The following is a 20000-nucleotide window of genomic DNA, read 5'->3' as shown; positions in this document are numbered from 1 at the left end:
TGTCACCTTCCCCCGATGTGTCGATGAGTGGTGGAATGGGGCTCAGGTGGGAAATTGATGTGAATGTGGGCAGAAATGAGATTGAGGTAAATGAGTGTTTAACGGCTGGCTCAGTGGGCTGAAGGTCCTGTTTCCGCCCTTTGGGACATTTTCACCAGGTGTGTGCGCTGCCATACGCGAAGCTTCGCTATTTGTAAAGGTTTCTTGTCTAATGTACTTTCTTAAACTCACTGAACCCGAGTTTTGGGATTTTTCAATATATAGGCTGATGGTTAGTACATTTCTCACACCTGTTTATTCATCGCTCACCAGACTGTATCTCGGGGATCTCGCCTCACACCTGTATCATTGGCCACGTTATCATATCCTGCACTGTTTTATCCGTAACTGCGGATGGTAGCGAATGACCCCAAAGGATATTCCCCTTCGTGTTGGCTAAGTTTTGCAATTGCTTTATTTTTCACATACAGGCGAATTATTTTTAAGAGTTGGTGTGGATCATTTCATTTTCAAATAATCTTATTCAAACACGAGATGGACACAAAAAGCTGGAGTAACTCAGCGGGTCAGACGGCATCTCCAGAGAAAAGGAATAGGCGACGCTTCGGGTCGAGACTTTTCAGCGATGCTGCATGACCCGCTGAGCTACTCCAGCTTTAAGAGCCTGTCTTCGGTGTAAACCACCATCTGCAGTTCCTTCCTACACTTATTCAAACAGGAATGCATTCACTCCCCCCCACCCCCTCCCCGCCCCACATAACGCATCAAACCTCTGAAGCAGTAATGTGAAAGGCACATAAACAAGGGAAGTGGCCTGCCCTTGGAAATCTGGCAATATTGCTTGTTGGTCGCTCTATTCCAAAGGCCAAGGTGAGATTCCCACAGGTGTCTCCAGCATCAGGGGATCATTCCTGACAGGCAGACTTGGCGAACTTTTTTTACTCACCTTTTTTTCTCTGTCCAGCTGCCGAGTTAAGAGTGCCCACGAGTTAATAAGGTAGACTCACGAGTCACTACGGTAAACTTACGGGCTACTACGGTATTACAACGAGTTTAAAAGTATCAACATTTTCCTTCAAGAGTATATTTGACTCGTGGAAATCTTTCAACATGTTGAAATATTTTCACGAGTTAACACGTTTCCCGAGTACCTGCCATTAGCGTTACGAGTCGTGAAGTTACGTCCACGAGCTCCGACGTTCCCGCTATGTTCATTCTATGTGATTACCACGAGTTTGATTTGTTTTTAACTCGGGATAACTCGTGGGTGGACTCGCTCCGTGGGACAGGGGTTTAACTCTGCTCCTTTTGTCTTACGGTCTAAATATTGTTATATTACCTGCATCTACACACCGTCGTTCCGATAAAATGAATACTTTAATTTCATTTTCCATTTATTGCTTTAGACTTCTGGAACGGCAACGAAAAGTTTAACATAATAATTTATCTTTATTCCCAATAGCCGTCGCCCAGGGCCAGGAGAGGCCGATGGCCGCAGTGACCCCCATGCAAACGCACAACCCGGCCTCCACCATCTCCACAACACCAGTTGCTCACCATCAGACCGTCTCCTTGCAGCACACGCAGCAGGGCCTGCAGGCCATCCCTCCCTTCACAGTGGTCACAGCTCCCACCGCAGCCAGGATGGGCGTGGTGCTCACCTCCGCCGCCTCCGCCATCACTCCTCCCAATGTCAGTGCCACCGCCCTAGAGGGAGAGCAGTTGGGGGTTGCCACTTGCGTTATTCCAGCAGGCCCTGCTGCCGCTCCCCCCACAGCCACCACCCCATGCAAACTTGAGAAGGAGAGCAGAGAAAAGGTGAGGCGATTGTCTTTGCTCCCTCTGGTAGGGAGTCATAGGGGATATTGTTACAAGATAAGCCCAGATAGAGTGGGTGGAGTGAATATTTCCAGTAGGGGGTGTCTAGGACCAGAGGGCACAGAATAAAAGAACGTGCCTTTAGAAAGGAGATGAGGGGAAATCTCTTTAGAGTGTGGTGAATCTGTGAAATTCAGTGCCCCATATGGCTGTGGAGGCCAAGTAATTGGGTATTTTTAAAGTGGAGATCGACAGATTCTTGATTAGTAAGGGTGTCAATGGTCATGGGGAGATGGCAGGAGAATGGGGTTGAGAGAGAAAAATAGATCAGCCATGATCAAATGGCGGAGCAGACTCGATGGTGCCTGGGGTGTTTGCTGGTATGTATTATTTGACACCAAGTCACCTACCATTGCAACGAAATTGTGTGACTGGGGTTTGCAGAGGTTTGTAATCCAACAGATAACAGCACCAAAAGCTAGTTTACCAAAAAAAGACACAAAATAACAACTGGTCAGGCAGCATCTCTGGGGAGCATGGATAGGCAAAGTTTTTTGTCTGGACTCTTGAGATGATGCAGTGAATGGGGGTGGGGGGTTTGGACGAAGGTGCGAGAGGTGAGGGCAAGACCATCTGCCCCTTCACCTGTATCCAACTATCATTTGCCAACTTCTCTTCCAGCCTACTCCCCACTATTACAATCAGTTTGAAGAAGGGTCACGGCCTGAAACGTCGTCTGTCCATGTTCTCCAGAGATGCTGCCTGACCCGCTGAATTACTCCAGAACGTGGTGTCTTTTTAGATAATAGCAGTATTGCAGCTTAGGTAGAGTGAACAGTGCATGGTGTAGTGGTGGATCAGTAACAGTGATAAATTGAAGAGAACATTTTATGGAAGTGCCATATTTTGGCTAGGCCCTTCAACACAGACCCCACCAGTCTTGGAGGCCCACACCATTCATTAACGCCATTATATAGTCGTATTTTGCAAATGATTGAAGATTGCATGGCTGGATATTTGACATTACTGAGTTTCTAGCAGCCTCCACAGTTCAGGAGGTAACATGCACAGATGGACCACCTAAACCTCTGACCCCGTGCATTTGGGTTAGAATTAGGTTATTGTTTCTCCCAGCGGGAAAAAAATTGCCCACCACCTGGTACCTGCACCTGTAGACTTGGGTGAATACACGGCACTGTTCCTCGCCTTTCTGTAGTCTCCAAGACGAAAAGAAGGTGGGTTAGGGGCTGTGCTTGAGACAGGCAGAAAATAACTGGGAAAAAGGACTGGAAGACTCCGTGCACAACTTTTCACATTCCTGGTGTGTACTCGTTACATATTAATGTAAAACCAGTAATGTGCCAAAAGCCAGATGCATCTGTGTAGGAAGGAACTGCAGATGCTGGTTTATTCCAAAGATAGACACAAAATGCTGGAGTAACTCAGTGGGTCAGGCAGCATCTCTCGAGAAAAAGGATGGGTGACATTTTGGGTGGGAACCCTTCCTCAGACTGAAAGTAGAAGGGGGAGGAACTGGAAAGGGGGAGGAACTGGAGGTAGGAAAAGGCCAGAACAAATCAGGGCTGGCAAGAGAAGATGAGCAAGGAAAGGTGGCGGCCATAGTGGCCCATTGTTGGCTGGGGAAGAGGTGAAAACGACGGGATTCATCTATTGAAAATGTCCATTGCAAATGAAGGATGTAAACTGGTTTATTTGCTACCTTGCAGAAGGAAAAGAAAGGTTTCCTGAAACTCCTGTCTGGCGCATCTACGAAGCGAAAGTCTCGACCCTCGCCTCCGTCCTCGCCCACATTAGAGTCTGAACAGGCGGCTTCAGAGACATTGCTGCAGGGAGCTGCGGGTCCAGACGTCTCTTCCAGTGTGAGCCACAGCAGAGCTGGATCCTGCCCGGTGGACACGGAAACTATCGGAGCAATGTTCGAAACTCTCCACCGCAAGACCGCTTCTTTGGATTCTGGCGTGCCCATTGCCCCTCCTCCAAGGCAGCCCTGTTCATCCATGGGTTCAGTTCAGCTGGAATCCAAGGCTATACCCTGTGAAAGGTAATGATTTAACCATCTGAACAATCTCCTTCTGATGTTGGCAGCTAAACAAAAACAGCAGAGATCTGACTATCTCTTGCATAAAATATTGTTCCAGCACAAAGAGCTACTCCATTTGTCTCTCTCCCACTCCCTTACTCTCTCTCCCTCACTCTCTGGCCCTCTCCCTCTCTCTCTTCCCTTTTCTCTCTCCATCTTCCTTTCTCTCCCTCTTCCTTTCTCTCCCTCTTTCTCTCTCTCCCTCCACCCCCCCCCCCCCACCTCTTTCTCTCAGGTTTGTAGGTTAATTGGCTTCTGTAAATTGTCCCTTGTGTGTATGATAGAACCAGAGTACATGTGATTGATGGTTGACGTGCAATCGTTGGGCCAAAGAACCTGCTTCCATGCTGTATCTCTCAACTAAAACTCATTAAATTAAACAAACTAATCTCATCTGTCTGCACGTGATCCATACCCCTCTATTCCCTGCACATCCATGTGCCTATCTAAAAGACTCTTGAAAGCCGCTATCGAAATCTGCTCTAACACCACCCCTGGTAGCTTGTTCTAGACACCCACCACTCTTGCGTAATAAAATACGTTGCACATCTCCTTTAAACTTTTGCCCTTATCAGTTAAGACTCTGGACTTTGACATATCCACCCTAGAAAAAAGGTTCTGAGTGTCTATCCTATCTCTGCTTGTTGTCATTTTAGACACTTTTGTACATTGGTGTAATAATATGGAGAAAAAGCATTTGCTCTCTTACACCTGTGGCAATTTATGTAAAGCTTAGTTGCATAGTTTAGTACTTTTACCATAAAGCAGATTGAACGTTTTCATTTGAAAGGAAATTAAATAAATATGCTCTGTGGTTTGGGAAATGCTTCCAGCAGGGTTTCCAGTTCAGCTTTGGATCTGAACCAGCTCTCTGCACGCATATAATCTCCCAGCACATCTCTGGGCATTATGCTTAGATTTATGTCTTCTGGTTACCTTAGTCAGTTTAGTTTAGTTTAGTTTAGTTTAGAAATTCAGCGTGGAAACAGATCCTTTGACTCATAAGGTCATAAGGAATAGGAGTAGAATTAGGCCATTCAGCCCATCAAGTCTGCTCTGCCATTCAATCATGGTTGATCTATCTCTCCCTCCTAACCCCATTATCCTGCCTTCTCCCCATAACCTCTGACACCTGCACTAATCACGAATCTATTTGTCTCTGCCTTAAAAATATCCACTGACTTGGCCTCCACAGCCTTCAGTGGCAAAGAATTCCACAGATTTACCACCCTCTGACACCGAGTCCGCACCGACCATCGATCACCCGTGCACTAGTTCTATCCTACGCACCAGAGACAATTTACCGAAGCCAATTAACCTACAAACCTGCACATCTTTAGATTGAAGGAGGAAACCGGAGGACCCGGAGGAAACTCACGTGGTCACGGGGAGAACGTACAAACTATGTACAGACAGCACCCGTAGTCAGGATTGAACGCAGTTCTCAGGCATTATAAGGCAGCAACTCTACTGCTCTGCCATTGTGCTGCCTGAAATCTTTTTCTAAAAATTTGAGCCAAACAATATACTAATAGTTTTAATAGCAGTGGAAATCTGTCGGCAGAGCAGCAAGCATATTTAGGTGTCCATGGTAGTGCAGAGATCCATAAACAGATGCTGATTGAAATGTTGTGGTTCATATCTGGAAAAACTGGAATAGAAATGAAAGATGCTTCCTGTGTTGTCACTGTGTTGTCTTTGCCACTTGGAGCACAGCATTCAGTTCTGCTCAGTTAAGATATATTGACCTTGGAGTGGGTACAGTTAAAATGATCAGAATAACAGTGGAGTTTACATTCCCAGAACAAGCAGTATAAATTTGGCCACTGTTCCCCTGCATGTGAAAGGCTTGTTGAGTGATCTAATTGACGTAGCTAATATGTGGAAAAGATTTAATAGTTTGTATTGATAAACTATTTCCTCTAGAAGTGGAATCCAGGGCAAGAGGATTTTTGACTGGGGCCACTCTGGAGCAAAATCAAGAAGCATTTAAATGTTGAAATCCAATCGACTTGCCTTAATTGCTGACCACCTGAAATTATAAGAAACTGCAGATGCTGGAAACTTGCGCAAAACACAAAGTGCTGGAGGAACTCAGTGGGTCATGCTTCATCTGTGAAGGAATGGACTGAAGACATTTTGGATTGGGAAACTTCTTTAGACTGGCATTTCACTTTGGGACCCTTCTTCAGACTCTTTCAGATCAGAACCCCTGTTGAAGGGACTGAAGAAGGGTCCTGACACAAACCTTGCCTTTCCATTCCCTCCATAGATGCTGGAAACAAAAGAACCTAAAGACATGTGTGTTTGCAAGTTAATTGTCCTCTGTAAAATTGCCCCTGCTGTGGGGATAAAAGAGGAGTGAACAGATGATCGATGGCCGGCATGGACTGAGTGGTCCGGAATGCTTGTCTCTAACTAAACGAATCTAAATGACTTGCCGTGTATTTTACAACCTCATAACATCCCTAAAGTACCTCAGAACCATCTGCGGTCTTTATTTATTTGCCCCTGTACAGCACAATTTTAGATTTGTAATAGAAAAAATCACACGTGGTTAAAGTGCACATTGTCAGATTTTATTAAAGGTTTTTTTAATACATTTTGATTTCACCATGTAAAAATTACAGCTGTGTTTATACATAGTCCCCCCATTTCAGGGCACCATAATGTTTGGGACATGGCTTCACATGCATTTGTAATTCCTCAGGTGTGTTTAATTGCCTCCTTAATGCAGGTATAAGAGAGCTCTCAGCACCTAGTCTTTCCTCCAGTCTTTCCATCACCTTGGAAACTTTTATTGCTGTTTATCAACATGAGGACCAAAGTTATGCCAATGAAAGTCAAATAAGCCATTATGTGACTAAGAAACAAGAATAAAATCGTTAGAGACATCAGCCAAACCTTAGGCTTACCAAAATCAACTGTTTGGAACATCATTAAGAAGAAAGCGAGCACTGGTGAGCTTACTAATCACATAGTGACTGGCAGGCCAAGGAAGACATCCACAGCTGATGACAGAAGAATTCTCTCTATAATAAAGAAAAATCCCCAAACACCTGTCCGACAGATCAGAAACACTCTTCAGGAGTCAGGTGTGGATTTGTCAATTACCACTGTCCGGAGAAGACTTAATGAACTGAAATACAGAGGCTACACTGCAAGATGCAAATCACTGGTTAGCCGCAAAAATAGGATGTCCAGGTTACAGTTTGCCAAGAAGTATTTAAAAGAGCAACCACCGTTGTGGAAAAAGGTCTTGTGGACAGATGAGACGAAGATTAACTGATATCAGATTGATGGCTAGAGGAAAGTATCGATGAGAGAAGGAACTGCCCAAGATCCAAAGCATAACACCTCATCTGTGAAACATGGTGGTGCGGCCATTATGGCCTGAGCATGTATGGCTGCTGAAGGTACTGGCTCACTAATCTTCATTAATGATACAACTGCTGATGGTAGTCATAATGAATTCTGAAGTGTATAGACACATCCTATCTGATCAAGTTCAAACAAATGCCTCAAAATTAATTGGCCGGCGGTTTATTCTACAGCAAGCCAATGCTCCGAAACATACTGCTAAATAAAGTTTTTCAAAGCTAAAACATGGTCAATTCTTGAGTGGCCAAGTCAATCACCTGATATGAACCCAATTGAGCATGCCTTTTATATGCTGAAGAGAAAACTGAAGGGGACGAGCCCCCAAAACAAGCATACGCTAATACAGGCCTGGCAGACCATCAGTAGAGGACATCCAGCAACTGGTGATATCCATGAATCGCAGACTTCAAGGATATGCAACAAAATACTAAACATGACTACTTTCATTTACATGACATTGCTGTGTCCCAAACTTTATGGTGCCCTGAAATGAGGGGACTATGTATAAACACCGCTGTAATTTCTACATGGTGAAACCAAAATGTATAAAAAAGGCCTTTATTAAAATCTGACAATGTGCACTTTAACCACATGTGATTATTTCTATTACAAACCTCAAATTGTGGAGTACAGAGGCAAATAAATAAATGATGGGTCTTTGTCCCAAGCATTATGGAGGTAAATCCATAATAGTTTGACTGAGTTACTGGTTGAGCATTTGGGAGGTGTACAATAAGTCTTGGATAGGTATTTTATCAGAACCATGAAGGTTCATAAGATATTACAAAGGTGTGGGTGCAGAAGGAACTTATTTAGCTTCTAATGGCTGCTCTGGAAACATTATCCAATTTGTTCCAGTCTCATACTCCCTCCCCTTGCCCAGTCATTTATTTCCTCTTTTCCCATTTCCTTTTGTTTATACTGTTGAACCCACTTCTGTTTAGTTTAGTTTATTGTCACGTGTACCTAGGTACAGTGAAAAGCTTTTTATTGCGTGCTATTCATACATGACACGGAAAGACTATACACAATTACAATCGCACGGTCCACAATGTACAGATACAGGGAAATGGGAGCAGTAGAGGTTTAAAAGAGTGGAGCTATTGCAACGTATGATGCACTTTTGGGACCAGTATGCAGAGTCGCCTGGCTTTGATGCCTTCTTGGTAGGGGAATGCGATTCCAGATCATAATGCTGACATCCCAGAGGTATGAACATTGACTTCCCTAACTTGAAATAGCCCTTGCTTTCCCTCTCTCTTCATCCCTTCCCCCTTCCCAGTTCTCCCACCAGTCTTATTGTCTCCTACTATATTCTATCTCTGTCCCGCCCACTCCCCTGACATCAGTCTGAAGAAGGGTCTCGCCCCGAAACGTCACCCATTCCTTCTCTCCAGAGATGCTGCCTGACCCGCTGAGTTACTTCAGCATTTTATGTCTATCTTCCAGATCATAAAGGTTTGCTGTTTTAAGCACTTTGTGTCACTTTTTGCCACCAGGTTAAACATGCCTCAGGAAACACCTCCTTATTTACTTCCACTGCTCCCTTCCGGATGGCACGGTGGTGCAGTGGTAAAGTTGCTGCTTTACAGCACCAGAGACCTGGGTTTCATCCTGACTACGTGTGCTGGCTGTACGTTTGTACATTCTCCCGGTGACCACATGGGTATTCCCTGGGTGGTCCGGTTTCCTCCCACACTCCAAAGACGTATAGGTTTGTAGGTTAATTTGGCTTTTGCAAAAATTGTAAATTGTCCCTAGTGTGTAGGGTAGTGCTAGTGTATGGGGATCGCTGGTCGGCGCGGACTCGGTGGCGGAAAGGCCTGTTTCAGTGCTGTATCACTAAACTAAACGGGTTTGAACACCTCTACCAAATGCCTTCTTGACCTTCTCTGCTGCAAAGAATTATTAAGGGAGCACGAGGTAAATAAGGAGAAGGTGTTTTCTATGGAAGAATTGGCAGGTATGTTTAACATAGTGGACAAACATGACATGCGGCAATTTATGGAACTGAAGTACTATAAAGCTGAGAATTTGAGCGCAAAAAAACCTAAAGTCCTTGGACCACCATTGACTTCATCTACAATTCACGCTACCTAGGGAAATCAGACAACATAATCAAAGACATATCCCACCCCAGTCATTCCTTCTTCTCCCTGCTCCCTTCCAGCAAAAGGTATAGAAGCTTAAACGCATGTACCACCAGACTCGGGAACAATTTCTTCCTCTCTATTATCAGGCGTCTGAACAGTCTTTCCAAATCACCTCTACCCGATAGTGGACATTGATGTGTCTCTGGAATTGATGCGCTACAATGCTGAGAACTACGTATATTCTGCACTCTGTGTCTTCCCTTTTGCTCTTATCTATTGTACTTGAGTGTGACTTCAGGTCATTAGTCATTTGGATAGCATTCAAAACAAAGCTTTCATTTTACCTTGGTACGTGTGTCAATAATAAACCTCACCCCATGTAACAAGAACAATTCTTTCTACTTTCTCTTATAACAACAGCCTTCTCCAAGTTCTGGTTGGAGTGCATTGAGCAAGGGGCGAGATTAGTTTATTTTAGTTTGGAGCTACAGCATGAAAACAGGCCCTTCATCCCACCGAGTCCACACTGACAAATGATCACCTGTACATTAGTTCTATCCTACGGACTAGGAACAATTTACATAAGCCAATTACCTGCTACAAGCCTGCATGTATTTGGAGTCGTAGAGCCAGAGAGTTATACAGTGTGGAAACAGGCCCTTCGGCCCAACTTGCCCACACCAGCCAACATGTCCCAGTTACACTAGTCCCACCTGCCTGCATTTGGTCCATATCCCTCCATACATGTCCTATCTATGTACCTGTCTAACTGTTTCTTAAACATAGGGATAACCCAGCCTCAACTACCTCCTCTGGCAGCTTGTTCCATAATAATAATAATAATACATTTTATTTATGGACGCCTTTCAAGAGTCTCAAGGACACCTTACAAAAATTTAGCAGGTAGAGGAAAAACATGTAAGGGGAATGAAATAAATAGTAGAGACATGACTAGTACACAAAGTAAAGACAGAATTCAATTCAAAACACAATATGAGGCAATTAATGCACAGATGAAAAGGGAGGGGGACGAGGGGCTAAGGATAAGCAGAGGTGAAGAGATGGGTCTTGAGGCGGGACAGGAAGATGGTGAGGGACACGGAATTGCGGATCAGTTGGGGGAGGGAGTTCCAGAGCCTGGGAGCTGCCCTGGAGAAGGCTCTGTCCCCAAAACTGCGGAGGTTGGACTTGTGGATGGAGAGGAGACCAGCTGATGTGGATCTGAGGGACCGTGAGGGTTGGTAGGGGGAGAGGAGGTCAGTGAGATATGGGGGGGCCAGATGGTGGAGGGCTTTGTAGGTGAGGATCAGGATTTTGTAGGTAATCCGGTGGGAGATGGGAAGCCAGTGAAGTTGTTTGAGGACTGGAGTGATGTGATGCCAGGATTTGGTGTGGGTGATGAGTCGGGCGGCTGCGTTGTGGACCAGTTGGAGTCGGTTGATGTAGGTGGAGCTGATGCCAAGGAGAAGTGAGTTGCAATAGTCCAGTCGGGAGGAGATGAAGGCATGGATGAGTCTTTCAGCAGCGGGAGGTGTGAGAGAGGGTCTGAGTTTGGCGATGTTGCGGAGATGAAAGAAGGAGGTTTTAATGACATGGCGGATGTGAGGCTCAAGGGAGAGGGTGGAATCAAAGATCATGCCAAGGTTGCGGGCCTGGGGAGATGGGGAGACAGTGGTGCCGTCGATGGTGAGAGTGGGGTTATTGATTTTGCTGAGTGTGGCTTTGGAGCCTATGAGGAGGAATTCTGTCTTATCGCTGTTGAGTTTGAGGAAATTATGTTGCATCCAGGTTTTTATAGCTGACAAACAGGAGTTGATATGGGAGAGGGGGGGGGGGCGGGGTTGTGGGGGGATTTGGTGCCGTGGTAAATCTGGGTGTCATCGGCGTAACAATGGAAGTCCAGGTTGAAGTGGCGGAGTATCTGACCAAGGGGGAGGATGTAGATGATGAAGAGGAGGGGGCCGAGTACGGAGCCTTGGGGAACGCCTTGAGTGACTGTGGCTGTAGCAGAGGTGTGGTTGTGGAGAGAGATGAAGTGGGATCTGTTGGAAAGGTAGGAACGGAGCCAGCTGAGTACAGAGCCTTCAATGCCGATGTCTTTGAGTCTGGTGAGCAGGATGTTATGGTTCACTGTATCGAAGGCTGTGCTCAGGTCGAGGAGGATGAGGATGTTGAGGGAACCAGTGTCAGCAGAGGTGAGGAGGTCGTTGAGGACTTTGAGGAGAGCAGTTTCTGTGCTATGGAGGGGGCGAAAGCCAGATTGGAGGGGTTCAAGTAGGTTATACGCAAGGAGGTGGGAATGAAGTTGCGACGCAACGATACGCTCCAAGGTTTTTGAAAGAAAGGAGAGGTTTGAGATTGGGCGGTAGTTAATGAGAGAGGAGGGATCAAGACCAGGTTTCTTTAAGATTGGTGTGACAGCAGCAGTTTTGAAAGCGGAGGGGACAATTCCTTGGGACAATGAGGAGTTGAAGAGATTAGTGAGGTAGGGGCAGAGAACGGGGAGGCAGGACTTCAGCAGGGGAGTGGGGAGAGGGTCGAGGGAGCAGGTAGTGGGTTTGGAAGAGCTGATGAGTTTGGAGATTTCAGTAGGGGTGACCAGGTCAAACTGGGAGAGGAAGCAGTGTGGAGGAGGGGTAATCCTCCACTCTTTGTGTGAAAAAGTTACCCTATTCCTATTAAATCTTTTCCCCTTCACCTTGACCACTATATCCTCTGGTCCTCGATTCCCCCAATCTGGGCAAGAGATTCTGTGCATCTACCCAATCTATTCCTTTCATGATTTTATACACTGTGGGAGTGTTGGAGGAAGCAACAAAAACACGTGACAATAAACTAAACTAAACTAATGCTGTGCGGTTGTTTTTCACCAGGTACAGAGTGGTCGTGTCCTACCCTCCGCAGAGCGAGGCTGAGCTGGAACTGAAGGATGGTGACATTGTTTTCGTGCACAAGAAGCGCGAGGACGGTTGGTTCAAGGGCACCCTGCAGCGGAACGGGAAAACCGGCCTCTTCCCTGGCAGCTTTGTGGAGAGCATCTGAGCCCGCTTAACAAAGCGCTCGCATGCCACCAACACCCACCACGTTAGTAGAGCACACTCGCCAGTGCAAAACACCAACCATCTCGCAAAATATTCCACGTCGGCAGCAGTAGTGCTTTATAACTGCAGAAGGCATCGGCTGTTCAGACTTTTTACCTTTGAGTTTCCAGGCGTACAAGAGCCGCGGTGACTGTGCGTGCCGGGAGTCATTCACTGGAGAGCAGTTTGTGAGCTTCATTACACTCCAGTCCTTAAAAGACACAAAGTGATGGAGTAACTCAGCGGGTCAGTCAGGCAGCATCTCTGGAGAACATGGATCTGCGACTTTTCGGATCGTGACCGATAAGTTACTCCAGCACTTTGTCTTTTTTTTGTAAAGCTGCTGCAGTTCCTTGTGCCTCTAGTCCAGTCTATGCCAGTCACCGCAACAGACTCTGTCATCCGCTGTTTCTTCATAGAATCAAGGCAGCCACCCTACACGCTGCCACTCGGATCAAATTCAACTGTTTACAACAAAGCTGTAATTAAGACAAAACTTTGTAACTTATTGGATTAGATTTTTTTAATAGTCTTTTGATCATCATGTAAAGTGAAAGTTCTATAATGTCAAGTGTTGAGAGTTGTGATAATTTATAAGTGTTATCTTCTGAGAGGGGGAGCTGGATTTTCTCCTCGTGGTTCAGTTTGGCGTAGTACCTCTTCTACACAAAACACTCCCATTTTATCTACGTTGCTGATTTGAGTAACTCTACAAGGAGCGTAATCAAGTGTGTGGTGGGTGCAAGTGAAGCAGTTGTGTAGATGGGACTCAGCGTCAGCCTGTCGTGCAAGTTTGTGACCCGGATCATTGTTCAGATGGCACCATGACGTTAGGGAAACCGCAAGCGGTAATCCGAGTCGATGGTGTAAGACCAGACTTTTTTTTTAATGAAAGCGAGGAATCCTCCGCTCTGCAAAATCCTTAAATCCTCAACAGTGCAAAGCATGCTGATAGTGACCAAAGCCACCGATTTATGGCTCGCTCGAGAAAAATGGACGGAATGGAAAATTGCAGTTGCCAAAACACTGTAAAAATGTTGGGCAGCCTGGTTAGATTACACATTGGTCTTAGACGCGGTAAATCCATTACTCACGCCCCTTCCCTTGACAATGTGCATGTTACGTATATTCAACATGCCTATAATTGACTGTCGGAGGTTCAGCTCAGAAGGTTTGTAGTTGGGAATCTCAGTCCCTCTTTGGGTGATTTTTAAAATAATATCTCTGATTAGAATCTTTACGTAATCTTGGGGCCAACATCCATCTCCAAATCTACCTAGTTTTGGATTTAAGTCTCACCTCGCATCTTTTACCTCACCAACCGTAAGCCTGCAGTGTAGCACTGGGGAGGAGCAAGGACTTGTCAAGAGTTTTATTGTCATCTGTCCCGAAATGGAACAGTGACATTCTAGTATCATGGTAGTACTCTTTCCATTGTGTTGAGGCCAAGGTTTAAGGCAAGTAGGACCTTTCTTGAAGCCTCCACCAGGCTCCATTAGACACGCTGCACCCTTATGTGCGTGGAGCCAACCATTCTTTTAAATCTTTTAGGCCTGCACAGTAAAAAAAAAACTGTGCACTTGAATGAAATGAGATGAGTAATTGTTGCATATCTAACTGGATTATTCTATTTAAATGTCTGATATCATCTGAGTTAGGGGGCTGATTGTCAGTATTTCCTATCGCAGATTGAAACCAATGTTGATGAATCTGGCGTTGGAACCAATACTCTACAAAAACTATATGGGAGCAGTTTATGCAAACCCAGAACCCGGAATGTAGTATTTTTCAAAACTACAACATAAGCTAATGGCTTTGTCTTGACATGTCTAGCTCATCAATAAAGCACAGCCACTTAGTATCTACTGTTGGTGCACTTTCCATTACTTAACTTCCGTGTCCTCTGCCAATGCTGTCTGTGTGAGTGATCTTATTACAAGTATACACAAGCCAATGTTGTGTGCCAGGTGAATACTTTAGTCGCATATGACCAAGCCATGGATTGTTTCGTTTTAGAGATACAGCGTGGAAACAGGCCCTTCAACCTACTAAGTCCGTGCCGATCTGCTGATCAACCCGTACATTAGAACTATCGTATACACTCTGTCTCCCATGCACTTCCATGTGCCTCTTAAACGCCACTATTGTATCTGCCTGCACCATCACCCCTGGCAATGCGTTCGAGGCCCCTTCATTGTGTAAAAAAACCTTGCCCCGCACATCTCCATTAGAGTTACCCCCTCTCACCTTGTAGTTATGCTCTCAAGTTTTGGACATTTCCACCCTGGTGGGATAAAGGTTCTGATGGTCTACCCAATCTATGTCTCATAATTTTATATACTTCTATCGTCTCCTCTCCACCTCCGATGTTCCAGAGAAAACAATCCAAGTTTATGCAACCACTCCTTGTTGCTGAAACCCTCTAATCCAGACAGCATTCTGGTAAAAATCCTGTCATTGAAAAGTAGTCAAGACTCAAGAAATTGTAGAGAATTGTGGGTGCAGCCCAGACTATCACACAAACCAACCTTCCTTCCATTGACTTCATCTACACTTCATGCTGCTTCGGAAAGGCCACCAGCATAATCAAGGACCAGTCTCACCCTGGTCACCCTCTTCTCCCCTCTATCTTCAAGCAAGAGGTACAGAAGTGTGAAAACCCACACCTCCAGATTCAGGGACAGTTTCTTCCCAGCTGTTGAACCATCCTATCACCAACTAGAGAGCAGTACTTCATTGGAGACCTTCGGATTGTCTTTAATCGGACTTCATCGGGCTTTATCTGTAGGTATGTGACAATACTTACCTTCAGCGGCGCTGCAGTTCTGCCACTGTCTGTGTGCGCGATTTTGGCGCCTTTGAGGGGGGAGGGGGGGGGGGGGTGTTAAAATGCGGTTTTCTCCTACCTGTCCTGGATTATATTTTCTCGGAGTTCAAGCTTTTACTGAAGAATTGTTCCGACGGCCGTTCTGTGAATTTTTTTTTTAAATCGCCCGACAAGTTCAGCGCTGGAGTAATTTAAGAATCAGTTTCTAAAGCCGACAACGGGGACGGATTTCACGTACGGGACAGGTAAAGGAAAGCCGTTTATTTTATGTATAAAAGTGCTCCTTAAGATGCCTTTAATTCACATTTTATGTTGTGAAACGGTGATTTTTTCCCCATACGAACCGGCAGTATTTTTCCTGCCGATATGGGGTTTAAATTCACCGCAACCACAGCGTTCCAAATGATCGCGTTCCAGAAAATCCCACTCGCAAGGTGATTTAAATGGCCATTAATTTGCAGGTATTAAACACTAAATTCCTTCCATTTGGCCTATAAATCCATGACAATGAGATTTAAAAATCATGTTATATTGTGAATTCTTGTGTGTATGTTATTTGGACACAGGCTATTTAAAAATGTTGATCTTTTCTTAAGAAATGGATAGATGTTCAGATCTAGTAATTGAATGATGTGATTAGCTACAATTGGGTAACTAACTAATTATATGCTTTAATTTCAGGTCATCCAAGTAAGATTGTTTCATATTTGTTTCAGAATGCTTCAATCTACAATAACTGAAAATTTCTTTCAGTTCTCTTAATTTTTAAGAAAGTTATGGCCATTTCACTGTCCTCGATCACAGCTTTTGTGTTAAGTCAATGGAAAAGCAATAGGGAACAAGATGCTAATTTCCGAGTATGAAAATGGCCATAACATTTTTAATACTGAAGATATGAAAGTGAATTAGGTGTCAAATTAAACTTCTTTTTATGCTTTATCTGATGGGATAAATTGCAGACTTGATTTTTAAAATCTCAAAATTTTGTAACATTGCTATTATCTGGTACTAAATGTTATCCTCTTTATCCTGTATTATCTGAATGGTGGCCGATTAGGAATATGCAACGAAGGAGATGCAACGAGACCTGGGTGTCATGGTACACCAGTCATTAAAAGTAGGCATGCAGGTGCAGCAGGCAGTGAAGAAAGCGAATGGTATGTTAGCATTCATAGCAAAAGGATTTCAGTATAGGAGCAGGGAGGTTCTACTGCAGTTGTACAGGGTCTTGGTGAGACCACACCTGGAGTATTGCGTACAGTTTTGGTCTCCTAATCTGAGGAAATACATTCTTGCCATAGAGGGAGTACAGAGAAGGTTCACCAGACTGATTCCTAGGATGTCAGGACTTTCATATGAAGAAAGACTGGATAGACTCGGCTTGTACTCGCTAGAATTTAGACGATTCAGGGGGGATCTTATAGAAACTTACAAAATTCTTAAGGGGTTGGACAGGCTAGATGCAGGAAGATTGTTCCCGATGTTGGGGAAGTCCAGAACAAGGGGTCACAGTTTAAGGATAAAGGGGAAATCTTTTAGGACCGAGATGAGGAAAACATTTTTCACACAGAGAGTGGTGAATCTCTGGAATTCTCTGCCACAGAAGGTAGTTGAGGCCAGTTAATTGGTTATATTTAAGAGGGAGTTAGATGTGGCCCTTGTGGCTAATGGGATCAGGGGGTATGGAGAGAAGGCAGGTACAGGATACTGAGTTGGATGATCAGCCATGCTCATATTGAATGGCGGTGCAGGCTCGAAGGGCTGAATGGCCTACTCCTGCACCTATTTTCTATGTATCTGTACACAATCATGTATAGTATTTCCGCTGACTGGTTAGCACGCTCCAAAATGGCTTTTCACTGTACCTTGGTACACATGACAAAAAACTAAACTAAATTACCTAAGTGATGATGGTGAGAGCTTCAGCGGCTGGTGGTATTTGTTACGTGCAGGGAGCTGAACTTTTTTCACCAATGTATGTGATGAGACCTTTGCCTTGTGGGGAGTCATTGAACCTAGCATCTGTACATCCTGCAGTACATGACCAGGAGCAAGTCAATCTCCATGTGGTTTCCCAAACCCATTACGTCAAATCTTTATTACCATTATATTTTTTATCTTTACACAACTACCCATTGGAATGCAACTATGATGCTTCAAGAAAAGGCTTTCAAGCATAATATATATAGATGTATAGGAAGGAACAGCAAATGCTGGTTTATGCCAAAGAAAGACACAAAATGCTGGAGTAACTCAGCGGGTCAGGCAGCATCTCTGGAGAAAAAGAATAGGTGGTTTCGTGTCAGAATCCCTTTCTGGAGAAGGGTTCCGACCGTAACATTATCTATTCCTTATCTCCAGAAATGCTGGCTGGCCCGCTGAGTTACTCCAGAATTTTGTGTCTGTCTATATATAGATGTACCTAATCGATGCTATATGGTATTTTGTTCTTATCATGTCTGGTACTTAAGACAACTTAGCACAATGCATTAAATCCAGGGTAAAACACCAAGTGTTGGAGGAACTTAGATGATTAGGCAACACATGAGGAGAGAATGGGGAGACAATGTTTCAATCAGTCTGAAAAAGGGTCCCAACCCAAAACGTCGTTTGCCCTTTCCCTCCTCAGCCGCTGAGTTCCTCCAGCAATTTGTGTTCTCAATATTCCAGCCTCTGTAGTTCCTTGTGTCTCCATTGAATCTGGGTAATTCCATCATCAGACCCACTGCCAAACAGGTACAGGAAGAATATGAAAACTTCACCAGTGTTTTTATTAGTAGAATGCAATTCCTTTTGCTCCAATGTTGATGTGTTCCTCTGGTGTGTGTGTGTCTGCCTGTCTGCATCTAATGATTTCACAGGTCTTCTATCACTCTGTTCCTCTCAATCCAGTTTTTCTTTGGCAGGCGGGCAGTTTCATTGATCATCCATTTTTAATGCTGCCAACATCACATCCTTTCCAAACTATCCACGTGTCACCAATCAGCTAAAAATGGCACCCTTTATTTTTGCTGTCTCTACCTCCTGGAACCCTCTCCCCTATAGCACTTCCACCTAAAGGGCTAAAGTCGTTCAACAAAGTGGTTCTGCATCACCATCTAGTGGTCAATGGGAGATGGGCAATAAATGCCATGGATAGGCTGCCTCCTCCTCTACCCCTTTCCCCACCCACCGTTTTTGAATTGAATTGATTGATTGATTGAATACCTTTATTGTCATTCAGACCTTACGGTCTGAACGAAATTTCGTGCCTGCAGTCATACATACAATCATACAATAATAAACAACAATAAACACAAATTAACACCACCACAGTGTATCCTCCAAGCACCTCCTCACTGTGGTGGAGGCAAAAATCTTAGGGTTACTGTCTCTTCCCTCCTCTTCTCCCTCTGCGCTGAGGCGATTCCCCACCGGGCGATGGCACAACAGTTTCATCTTGCATGTGGGCTCAGTAGACTATTTCTGTACACTTGGTAATCGAGGATGTGCTTGGGTATGGGAATACTGTACTGGACTGTATGTAAGAAAATAATTTCACTGTACTTTTGCACATGTGACGATAAAAGCGGCATTAGATCATTGGAGAGATAACCTTTCATAGGGTAGCAACAGCAGCCAAGTCTGTGGCCCTGTGCCTGGCTTTGAGGCTGATCAAGGAATGGTGAAGTCAAACACAGCGATAGTGATAGGGGACTCAATAGTTAGGCAAGGCAGAAAGGAGATTCTCTGGCTGCAAACAAGGCAGAGTGGTGTGTTGTCTCCCTGGTGCCAGAATGATGTTTCTGACATTCTCAAGGGGGAGGGTGAGCAGCCAGAGGTTGTTGTGCATATTGGTATCAGCAACAGAGACTTTAGAGATATAGCGCAGAAACGGGCCCACCGAGTCCGAGCCAACTAGCGATCACCCTGTACATTAGCACTATCCTACACACTAGAGATAATTTATAATTTTACCTATGCCAATTAATTTACAAACCCATACGTCTTTGGGTTGTAGGAGGAAACCGGAGCACCTGGAGGAAATCCACGTCGTCACAAGGAGAATGCACAAACACAGTACAGACAGCTCCCGTGGTCAGGATCGAACCCGTGTCTCTGGTGCTGTGGGGCAGCAACTCTACCACTGTGCTGCCTTGAGGTAGAGAAAGCGATGAGGTCCTGCAGTATGGGGCGATTGGAAAGAGTTAAAAAATCTGGACCACAATGATAGTAGAAAGACAGGACATGTGGCAAAGGTGCTGGTGCAGGAGGCAATGATTCAGGTTTGTGGATTGCTGGAATCTCTTGTGGGGAAGAGAACCTGTATTAGATGGACAGGTTGCACTTGAACTGGGGGGGGGGGGGGGGGGGGGGGATTATACTGTGAAGGAAATTTGTTAGTAGGGTGGGTTTAAACAAGACTGGCAAAAGGGTGGGTCCAAGAGCAGAAAGGAGGCAGGTGAGAAGTTGGCGCCAAACACTGCGGTCACAGAAATCAAGTTCACAGAAAGCCATGAGACGACAGAGAAAGAGAGAGACAGTTTAAACTGTTTAGTTTCAGTTTTAGCAATACAGCATGGAAACAGGCCCTTCGGTCCACGATGACCATCAACCACTCGTTAACACTCGGTTCTATGTTATCCTACTTCCTCCGCATCCACTCCCTACACACATGTATACTGGTGGCTACACTGTGCCTGATGTGCACATCGCTGCCC

The 20000-nt window shown here is 44.9% G+C and overlaps 1 protein-coding gene across 3 annotated transcripts in view; it reads left to right on the top strand.

Moving 5' to 3' along the window:
- sh3rf1 (SH3 domain containing ring finger 1) overlaps positions 1-16450 on the top strand; it is a 177170-nt gene extending 160720 nt beyond the window's left edge. The window contains exons 10-13 of one of the 3 annotated variants that reach the window (XR_004411453.1): positions 1463-1818; positions 3546-3880; positions 12267-12543; positions 16439-16450. Coding sequence is in view for 2 of the 3 variants with exons in the window: in XM_033018289.1 (XP_032874180.1) it covers positions 1463-1818; positions 3546-3880; positions 12267-12435 (860 nt within the window). In the remaining variant the exon portion in view is untranslated. Of the gene's footprint in view, positions 1-1462; positions 1819-3545; positions 3881-12266; positions 14340-16438 lie in introns of those variants that run through there. The other 2 variants (XM_033018289.1, XM_033018288.1) reach the window with 2 other exon arrangements.
- Positions 16451-20000: the final 3550 nt, after the last annotated feature.

This window comes from Amblyraja radiata, chromosome 3 (genome assembly GCF_010909765.2).
Source record: "Amblyraja radiata isolate CabotCenter1 chromosome 3, sAmbRad1.1.pri, whole genome shotgun sequence".
Taxonomy (NCBI): domain Eukaryota; kingdom Metazoa; phylum Chordata; class Chondrichthyes; order Rajiformes; family Rajidae; genus Amblyraja; species Amblyraja radiata.
This window is presented reverse-complemented; position numbering and strand designations above follow the sequence as displayed.